Genomic DNA, 11,773 nt, shown 5'->3' on the forward strand with positions numbered 1-11,773 from the left:
ATATATATATATATATATATATATATATATATATATATATCTGAATATTATCTATAAATTAATTAGTATTTAATAATAATATTTTGTATTAAATTTATGTATTCAAATTATTATATAATTAGAAATTTCTTCAAAATATTAGTACGATGGGACTAATAGATTAAAGATTTCATTCGTTGATATAGTAATTTATATTTTCTATAAAAAATATTAGTCATCATATTTATATATTATATTGTAATAAACGCATACAATTCTTTCTTTATATTATTGTTTTTATTTTATTTGTATACAAAACAAAATAATAATATTGTATTAATACAGCTACTTTTATATCATTTTTATAGATTAATAATTAAATATTTTTAAGGGATTTTAATTAAACATGTGAAAACATAGATAAGATTCTAATTAAATGTTTTTTAAGGGAATTTGGCACTTCCCACAGTTATTATAATAGAAAATATTTCCTTTATAATTCAATTGAAGGTAATGGAAGCTATTAAATATGGTATGTGCATATTTATGTATATTCATATAAATATTTTTTTATAGAAATAATAATTTATATTTATATTTTAAGAATTTTACAATTACAAAATTATATGTGTTTTCTTTAAATTTTATTTTTTTATAAATATATAAATATAGCTACATGACGAAATTAAATGAAAATAAAAAGAATATTACAAAATTTATTTGGAAAATAGAATATATTTTAATTAAAGTGTGAATTTACTTATGCAGTTTTGAAAATTTAGTGCTGAGAAATTTATAAGAAAAGACAAAGTGCTATAGACTTTTCTATAATGTCATCAAATTTATTTTCAATAGTTTGTAAAACATTTATTTAATGCCTAAGATTAAGATAAGTCTATGACTAAAGTCAATTTATTAAAGGATGTAAAAGTCAGCAGAATTTTTATCTTGAAAATTACGATAGAAAGCTGAAAGGTACTTGAACTCTAATAACAACAATTATAATTGGGAGCTGTTTTTAAAATAGTAAACTCTGTAATATAATCAGCAAATTTTGACATTTCATAATTAGTTTAGAATATTTAGTGAATTATAAAATTCTCTTGTATTATTAGTATGATAATATCTTTATTCATTATACACACTGAAATCTATCTTATAAAATTTAAACAATCTATTTATATCGGGATATTAATTTTAATTTATTTATTTTATTACATTAAGATGTTTTAAGTTTTTATTTCTTATTATTTTTAACTTTACTTCAATTTAAGCTGTAATGTAAGTTTTTGGACTTCAAATTGTATGATAATGATAAGTTGTTTATTTTTTTATTGATGTTTAACGATACCTGAGCTGCAAAACGACATTCTAAGACCCTCGTATTGAAGTAAGAATTAGAAGCTTTATTGTGATCTACTAGACTATGTGCAATTACAAACACAGCATTCTTCGGTAGTGCAACATCAAAAGCACATAATGGATTAAATTTGATTAGTTTCGCCGAACCTAAAAAATCGCCATTACAAAGTATTTGATTATTGTTTACTGTTACCTAATTTATGTGGACATATATTATCATTGTTTATATTTTGTTCGGGTTTATGAGATTTATTTTGTATTCTTTTAATTATAGGAAATTATATTAGGTTCTTGAAGCTAATTTGTTACAACTGATGATGAACACAAGAATTTGATTAATTTCTATTTATAATTAATTTCTTAATATATGACTGAATCTAAATAATGTATAATTATATCATACATATAAAAAAATTATACTATGAATTATTTATTGAATTATTTATTTATATTTAATTTAAAATTATATTTATATTAATTAGATTATATAATTTAGATTGATTTTTCGCAATAATAGTACAACGTTAGTTAAAAACAACGAAATATCTTCCTACCGGCTTTTCCGAGAAAGGCAATTGCCTGGTCCATTCCACCTCCTTGAGTACCAATGTATGTTTCGGCTTTGGCACTCACTGTTGCCATATCTTCTTTTGACATTTTATACTGCATTTTAAAAGAATATTGAACGTCTTATTAGGTTTCATTTTATATTCAGAAGACACTTAGAAAAATCATTTTTAATTTTATAATAAATTTTTAAAAGATTTTGATATTTGCGATGTCCGTTTATTTTAAAATCGATATTGTAGTGTATAATAGATATATGCATTTTAAAATATATATTTTATCGTATTTGTTCATAAATATTCATCTAATATAGGTTTTAGATTATGTTATATTTTTATAATTAAATCTGCTTTTATGCATTATAATAAAAAGTATTGAAAAGTTTCTATTACGATTATTATATAGCGAAAATATAAATAATTTAACTAAAGCACTTTTAGATTAATTAATAATATAAATATATGAATACAAAGTCAATTGGTTTACTATTTATTTTTAAATATTTGAAATTTTTTGTGAAAATACATAGCATAGTTAAGTAAAAATAATTTAAATTCATAAGTTAATACAATTCAAATAATATATTAGATTTTAAGATTATATAAACAGGAAAAAAAATAGTCAAGTTAAAATAATATAAAATTATCATAAATTCTCAAGATTGTGCAAGCTAGACTAAAATTTTTGTAATAATTTTGTTTTTATATTTTAACTCAAATTTTTTTAACTAAACATTTGTAAATAAAAATCTTCTATAAGTAACATAAAATATGTATAAGTATTTGAAACGGAAAAGTATACATCATACAAAGTTCATTACTTTTTTTTTTATAAAATTATTATAAATATAAAAGAAATGATTAAATGTAAATGAACGTAAATCGTAAAACACTCGTTTTAAAATAGAATAGTTCAATGATATTTATTTTTGACGTAGACATTTAGGAAAAACGTAAAGTAATATAAAGTCGGACATTGTAGTAGGCAAGTAAGAAATTTCTTGTCGCTGTGGGTCATATTGTTGTACGCAAAATTACAGTACTTCGTTTTTACGGCACAAGCTTTTTATGGGTGATGATAACGTAGTGCACGAGAGAAGAACAATAATAAAATTTAAACACAATGTAAATTTAAACAAATAAAATTTTTCATACACATTTTCATCTTTATTTGAAAATATGCAAAGTGTAAAAGTGTTGGATTTTAAGAGCCAATTGTTTACAAATTATTCAGCATTATTTATCGATAATCCGAAGATATTCCAGGGAAATATTCTGAAAATATTATATTATAATTTTACTTTATATTAAAAAAAAATAAGTAACTTTTATATGAATATGATAATTTTTTTTGCATACATTTGTATACGTATGTAAATGTACTACTTTTATAATAGACAAATTTGTCATCAGAATTAAAAAAAAAATCATTAGAAATTAAATTTTTTACAATCAGTAAAAAGAAATTAAAGTTTTTTGAAAAATATTTTTTTGATTTAAATAATATTCCAAATAATAGAAGTTTTATATGTTTGGGATTGTAAGTTAACTGCATTTCAAAGAGAAATCGATGGTATTTTTCCTAATGTTAAGCAAATTAATTGTGACATAGTTAATAAAATCGAAATATAATGGTGAGTATTATGTTTCATAATAATTTACGTAACGATGGAATTTTTAAACAATAGTCAATGTAGTATTTATATGTATTATCTCATATTTTAGCTATTTGTAATTTTTTCTGTAGGGATTTAAAATAAAGAAAATTGATTAAAATTGATTAAAATATTGTTACAAAGAACCAATTTTAAATTCCTAACAATTATTTAATAATTTAACTGTTTCAAATACAATTTTTATTTATCAAATAAAATATATCATATAATTCATTAAAATTTCTAGTTCGATGAATTTCACTAAATTAAAAGATGAATGAAGATTATTAGTTTTGAAAATATAAAGAAATCTTTTCTTATCCATAATATTCACTCTAATGTATCTTTGCATTTTCTATCATATAAATAATTTTGCAACATGAAATTAATTTATAATATATATTATATGAAATTAAATAATGTAACATATTTTATTTTAAAAAGCATTATAAAATTTGAGAATTTAAAATTGTTCTTATTAATTAATAATTATATGAAAGCTTATACAATATTATGAAAAATTTTGGGATCGTAATCATTTCGATACTTTCCATTTTAATGTTGCTTAATTTTTAATTTATGTAATCACGTAAAAAAATAAATATTGAATGAATTGTTATATGTTTGTACAATCACATATTTTAAGGGTAATATATATTTGATCAATACTAACATTAATTTTTTTGTGGCTTCTATAATCATGCTTAACAATATTATATTTTGTCAATGATTTATAGATTAATAGTTCTTCTAGGCATTTCAATATTAAACGTATAAAATTAATTTTTATATTGAAGGTATTCATTAAAAAATATAAATCTCGTTCGATTTATCAATAAAATAAGTTTAATAAAATAATTCAATATATACATAGTTTCTGTACACATATATATAGTTTAGCAAAAGAATAGTATTAAGTTTTATTATTATATAATTGATATTAAACATTTAAAATCACATTACATAATAAGTACAATAATCTTTATTGTTCTTATTTTATACAAAATATTAGTTTCGTATGGAATTAGTTGTTACTGTTTTAATCGTTTTGTTATGTATGTATTGTGATTATATTATTCTATATGATTTTAAATATAAATAATATTATGTAATACTAAGTATATCCATTCTCAATTAAATTTACAATTATTTCGTTTTGTATTATTTTCGTTAAAAATGTATTTATAAATATCCAATATTAAATTATTTTCATATATTGTATATAAAATAATTTATTACAATTTTGTATTTAGTTGTTGCTCTTTATTGATGTACGATAATGTATCTTAAACATCTTACACCACGAAGTTAAAAAAACTTTATTTTACGAATTAATAGAAAATATTAACTATTTTACTATTGTAAACACACACACACACACACACACACACACACACACACATATATATATATAAAGATGTATGTATATGTATGCATATTTATTTATTTTTGTTATTGTATTATATTGTATTTATTTTGAATTTGAGTTTTAATCTCAAAAATTTAATTTGTACATCGTTGTAACATATTGAATTTTTGAACTTAGCGTCAATTATACTCATATAAATATTTGTCGATTAATCGATACATCTATGCATATGCATATATACAAACAATCAAATAAATAATAATTACCTGACAGATATGAACTGTTGCGAGTAATGCAGCAGAAACTAACGCACTAGAGCTTGAAAGTCCTGCATTTGGAGGTATGTTTCCCCAAACTACAGTGAGTAAACCTTTAGGGATATGTTCTTCGGGGATAACTTCTAAGGCGCCTTTGACACCACAAAGAAAATACTTGTGCCAACTTGGACCAGTATGATTCTCATCTAATCGTAAATTTCTATACAATAAAATTCAGAATATAGCTTAATAAATATAATGTTTAGAAGATTTTTCATATTTGTCATGATAAATCTAAAATTCAGACTAAGATTTTGGAAATAGATTCTTTATAAATAAGACTATAAAATATTCTTTTATTTCATACGCATTCTGTAAATAAAATATTACATAATATATAGCCCGTTTATTGATTTTCAATAAATGCTATTAATGAATTATGGCGACCTTGCGTTCAATAACTTGTTTAATATAGTTGATAAAAACACAAGACTAATGTATAGTTAGCATATTGATAATTTGGTTTTTTCACTAAAATTGTAGTGAAAATTTCGTGTTGAGACATTGCCATAGTGCATTTTAAATGTGATATCGTGTAATAAGACCCTATATGACTAATAATATATTTTTTAATTGTTTGAACATTTTTTTTTTAACAATTTAGAATACCTGTATTAGCTAATTAAGGCAGCTCTTTGATCAGCAAGGGCTTTAAATATTTCAGTTCATAATTAGTGGTACAGCATATTTTAACTATCGTACGAGTAAAATGTCAATTTCTGCTATATAATCACGTGATATTCAATGTACTGTTGTACCATTTTTTTTAGAAAAATATTTGACTGATATTGAGAGCACCAAATACAAATTATGTAATATTCTACGTAAAATCATCAGTGTAATACAGATTCAGTTAATACGCATATTAGCATTAGTAAATCATTAAAATGATAAAAGTAAAATTAAAATGTGCAAATTCAGACTTTAAAATTTTTTATTTTTCCATCATTTAATCGCTTTTACATTGTTTCAATAATTAAAATCACCATACTATTCCAATCTCACAATATTATTGTATTTTTAATAAGCCAATTTTATAAATATAAAATTTGTTGTACATTATCAAATATTTATGTATTATACACATACATACGTATATTCATATATTTAAGAATTATTTATTTGAATTCATATTTTAAATATAATTAAAGTAACAATTAGGTATACTACATAATCAGGAATTATATAAAGAGAGACAGTATCAGTATCTGGATATATAAGAGTTCGGTTAGTTTCCAAATAAAATATTTGATAATAGAAAGGAAAGATATCATATAAATTTGAACAGGCCGAGAATGTGAGTGGATGAGAGGGAGATTGCACTATCCGTAGATCTATATAATGAAAAGTAACACATAAAAATTCTTTTATACCACATGAATATTTTATAATCCCTCTTTTGAATTAATTAATTTATTATATATAATATTACAATTAGTTTTCATTCGTGAATTCATTAGTTAACTAAATTATAAATATTTATTTACTATGTGATTAATAATCCACATATATACATTGGCTATATATACGTAGCTATATAGATTGCATTTTTTAAAAGTAATTACATATGTATATGTGTGTGCTTGCGTATACAGATATATATATATATATATATGCATAGATATACAGTTCATACTTAAAAAAAAGCATTTCAGAGAGTTTGTTACAATAACATATGAAAATAAGTAAAGAATAGACAATTTGAATGCAAATGTGAAACAGAGAATAAAAGACCTGTAAGTGTAAGTGTTGGAACAGATGAAATTTGTAAATGGAATTGAAAACCAAAACTGTAAGTATTATTTTCGATCATTTTTACGGTAATTAATGAAAGACGTATAAATATATATTAAAATTTTGATTTTTAAATGTAAAATTGAAAAATGTTCTTAGCAATAAATATATACATTTATATCATTTTTACAGACGAGTTTTTAATTTTTTAATTAAAATATTTTAAAAATTAAAGTATTCTTTTTTCTTTATTCATTGATATTTGTTACCAGTTGCATTCAAAAGAATTTTATGGATATACAAATATATGAAAAATTCAACCTTATTCAAGACAATGCACTTTTATACAATTTAAAAAAATGTAAAATAATTTGTATTCTACCTAATAAACTAAATTAGTTTTTCAATTGCATTTATTTATTAATATAATATAATATCACTAAAAAAAATACTTTCAAATATAAAAGATTTTTTTAATTAACCAATTGATATTTTAATAATCAATGATTATTTAATTTTGTCATCGAGATGAAACAAGTATCAATATATTTTTAAATTATAATTGCAAAAGATTGAAGGAACATTAATAAAAAGAAAATTACTTAGTAAATTAAATATTCCTTTTATCCTTAAAGCTATTAGTACTAGTAAAACATTAAAAGAAATGGAATAAAATTTTATATCGCCGTGTTGCATTCTCAGTGTACATTCATTGCATTTAGAGACGACTTTGTTTTTTATAACGACAAATATAGTTTTCTTGCATTAAAATGAATTATTTATTAATAAAGTCATACTTTTAAATTAATAAATTTGTTTTAAAAATATCATTTATAACATTTAAAATACTTGATTTCATTAGATTTCTTAAAATTCTTTGTAATTTGATATATTTTCCTTTTACATTTTATTAATTTTAATATAATTTGTTGTGATATTTATAAATTTGCCTTTAAAATATAAATACAATACTTCTTTAAATAATACTGCTATTATATAATTGAAATTTGAAATTTAATTATTTTATAATTCAAATATGAATATTAGTTATGATATTCCAATTAATACATTTAACTTTTGTAATATTATCAATAAGAATAATTAAAATTTTAAATTTCGTATTTACTTTAAATTATATAATAATGATGATAAATTTTTGAATTTTTATTAAAATTAATAAAAATTTTTAAAAATTAATTCTTTTTTTTTAACGTGGATATGATATTTTAGAAAATTACAATCTTCTATTTTCTTTACATTTTTATTTAGTTTGCTTATTTTGTCTAATAATTGATATTGAAATTTCATTAATTTTATCAATAATTAGATAATTGATTTTTTAACTATGCAATTTCATATAATTTCAAGTTAAAGTTTAAAATGACATTTTACAAGTCGTGAAAATTAATTTCCTGTAGTTGGTTCATTTCGCATTTTGTTAAATTAAGTACTGCGCGTTCGTTCACATGTTGTAACAAAACCGAAGCTACATCCACGGCATCAAGTAAATTCATTAATGTCAAGGCGACCCTTGCCACGAACACTGCTGTTAATCAAGTGCGTCAGCAAAGTACATAAATTTCAGATGCAAAGTTTTAAATACTTTTTTTTTTTAAAGGTTTATTCAGATTTCATAGGATATAATTTAGGTATCTCGTAATAGAACTATGTATTGAATTATTTCAAATTGATAAATTACTTTATGCGTGGATAATAGACGTATTGTCTACTTTTTTATTTTTACTTGCCCTTCTGAGTTATTCATAAAATTTTGTATATAATATTTTCAGAGACTTATATTATTTAAGTGAATTTTTTACAATTTTGAAAGTGGTTTTATATAATATATTATTGCTGTTTAAATTCTTATAATTATTGATATTATCAATTAGAAATATAAATTGTATTACTTTTATATCTCATATTGTCTATAATACATTAAATATAAATATTATATTTCCTAGAAGAAATTATCAAATTAATTGAATTTTAAATATACATTAAGTTAATATAATTTTTTCTTTTAAAGAATTATATAACCATAAATAAGATTACTTATTAAAAAGTATTGTAAATTTTCAATAATTGTTTTGAAAACAAATTAAGAAATAATTACTAAAATACAGAAATAGAAATAAATGTAAAGGATTTCGAAAAAGTAAAAACTAATTAAATCAATTTTAATAACATTTTTTTCGTAGATTAATAAATGTTAAAATTAAGCAAGTGTGCTTATAACGTTAACTTAGGATAAAATAAGCCTTTTTAAAATTTCCACAAAAGAAAACAGTTCAAAATTGAGAATAAATTTTCTAATATTTTAATAATGGATAAATTTAAATAACTTTGTCTATATTTTAGAAAGTCAGATGGAAAGTAGTTGATAAATATTTCAAAATTTATATATATATTTAAATTATTATTCGTTTTCATTTACAATTTTAATGTATTAAACGAATACACATATTCCTCACATGTATATGTATATATAACGTACATTGAAATTAATTATTAAAAACACATAATTGTTTGCTTAGCATTTATAATTAAAAAAAAGTAATAATATTATACTTATAATTACTAAATGAATAGTTAAATAATTAAATAATTAAATTATTATATAAAAACAAAGAGTAAAAAATTAATTCAATCAATAATGGGTATAAATTTATTATGATTTAAAAATTAAAAGAAGATTATTAAAGTCTACCACGTTTTTTAATATTGTACATACTTTATTTTTCGTAAGCCTTTGTGTTCATAATTTGGATATTTATCGTCTATATTGATCAGTTGCAATTCATCTTCATCCGATTTAGATATTGCTACCAAAATATCGTGTTCGATAGCCATAGGACATACTGAATATCCACAATAATCTATATGCTCACCAATTAAATTAACTCTGTTAAATAACAAACAAAATACAAAATCAACCATAAAGTTATTTTAACAGTATGGGAGTTAAATTAAATATGAAATTGAAATTATATTTCAATATAATTTATATTTATAAAAAAAAATGAAGTATAAATTTTAATTAATTGATGTAGTCATATAATAAATGGTACCTATAATATTTTTTAAATCATTTATTTATCAATAAAAGGAAGACAATATTAAGAAATGAGCGTAAATAAGAATACAAAGCATATTTAAGTGGGCAAAAATAGTTTATTAAGCTCTAAAGTAAAATAAATTCTTATAAATATAAAATATAAAATAATGATTAATAAAGGAAGGATATTAAAAAATTTTTTTTCTAGATTTAGTTTAAAGAAATTTCTTACCGCCCAGGTACTCGAACAAAAAATGAAGGAGTTTGACGGAAATTTGATCGAAAATGTGATGCTAAAATATTTAGTCTGTTGTTTAATTTTTTATCTGGTTTATGTGTATCGTACTGTACTTTCAACATGTCTGAAAATGAAATATTTGTACTATTTGTACTAACAGAACTTGTACTCTTTAAATCTTACTTATTTTCATCGTAAACAAATTTATAATAAATTTAATAAACAAAATATATTGGAAAAATATAAATTCTTTTCTGGATTTATAATGAAATATATGGTATGGAATACTATAATTATATATAAGTAATTATTAATATATAAAGCATATTTAATACATTTTGAACAAAAATTCGTCTTTGGATAAAATGATGAAGCAGTTATAAAATAATTATTACATAGAAAGCTTGTCGTAGTATGTCCAATATTTATGTAACATAGAAACGTAAAATTTAATGTTATCTGCTTACATTTCGAATTTCATAATTCAAAATATGTGATTTAAGGAATAAAAATTAGTATTCGTTTTTCGAAGAAAAATTCAAATGTAATCATTTAATTTTGCGAATATTATTAATATAATATAACTACTATGTTACATAATTACATTAATAATATCGATTATTTTACAGTACTTAATATTAATAATATTCTATCGGTATTTATATTAAGATAATGTTCAATTTTCAATGTTCGATAATTTTATGTAGATATTTTATATTACAATGCTTTTAGATTAATATAATAACCAATTTAATTTATAAAAAAATTATAATATTCGTTAGAATTAAATATATTAACGTTAATAATAAAAGGACTTTATTATTGAAAATCATCAGGCTGATCAATGTAGTGCATAAGAACGGCGCTTTAAGTTCATAAAATGTTTTGGCGCCAATATTTATGTTCAAATTTACTGATATTGGCAATAAGCAATGTATTCTAAAAATAGAGGGCTATCCTTTTATTTATGTAATTTTTAATTCCCATTTAAATAATTAGTATATGCTGAGCTTCCAAAGTGTCGCTAAATCCTTACATCTTAAATGAATTTAGTTTAAATGAGATGCAATTGTAGAATTACCTTATAAATTTGAAATAGAATACAATTCAACAATGGCTGCACATATGCTAATTTATAAAATTTTAAATTATATACTACAGTATATTATTGAAATAGCTAACTTTTTTCTCTCTTCTTAATGGCTGTATACTGAATATGGAGCGCCGAGTTGCCACGCAGCAACACTCGTGCATATGGAATCACTGTAAGTACGCGTACGATCAGGTGACTGACAAACAGACGTACTGTTGTCCACTATAAAATTATCTCGCCACGAGATAAATAAAAATAATGTTGATTTTATAACAGACTCTACACTAAAATAGCAAATCACTTTAAGCTATTATCATTATATACTGGCTATCTCGATTATATTTTGTTGTCCATTTTAGAAATCGAGAAGCCGAAATTAATACAAAGCATTTTACTCGCGGA

The 11,773-nt window shown here is 21.2% G+C and overlaps 1 protein-coding gene across 2 annotated transcripts in view; it reads right to left on the reverse strand.

The window, feature by feature from the left end:
* Galk (N-acetylgalactosamine kinase) overlaps positions 1-11,773 on the reverse strand; it is a 16,363-nt gene extending 4,590 nt beyond the window's left edge. For both annotated transcript variants that reach the window (XM_011496541.1, XM_011496540.1), the window contains exons 1-6: positions 11,461-11,773; positions 10,273-10,402; positions 9,717-9,887; positions 5,198-5,408; positions 1,896-2,004; positions 1,331-1,488 (exon numbers count right to left, since the gene is read on the reverse strand). In XM_011496541.1, coding sequence (XP_011494843.1) covers positions 1,331-1,488; positions 1,896-2,004; positions 5,198-5,408; positions 9,717-9,887; positions 10,273-10,400 — 777 coding nt within the window. In that variant the 5' untranslated portion in view covers positions 10,401-10,402; positions 11,461-11,773. The remainder of the gene's footprint in view (positions 1-1,330; positions 1,489-1,895; positions 2,005-5,197; positions 5,409-9,716; positions 9,888-10,272; positions 10,403-11,460) is intronic.

This window comes from Ceratosolen solmsi, unplaced genomic scaffold (assembly GCF_000503995.2).
Source record: "Ceratosolen solmsi marchali unplaced genomic scaffold, CerSol_1.0 scaffold29, whole genome shotgun sequence".
Classification (NCBI taxonomy): domain Eukaryota; kingdom Metazoa; phylum Arthropoda; class Insecta; order Hymenoptera; family Agaonidae; genus Ceratosolen; species Ceratosolen solmsi.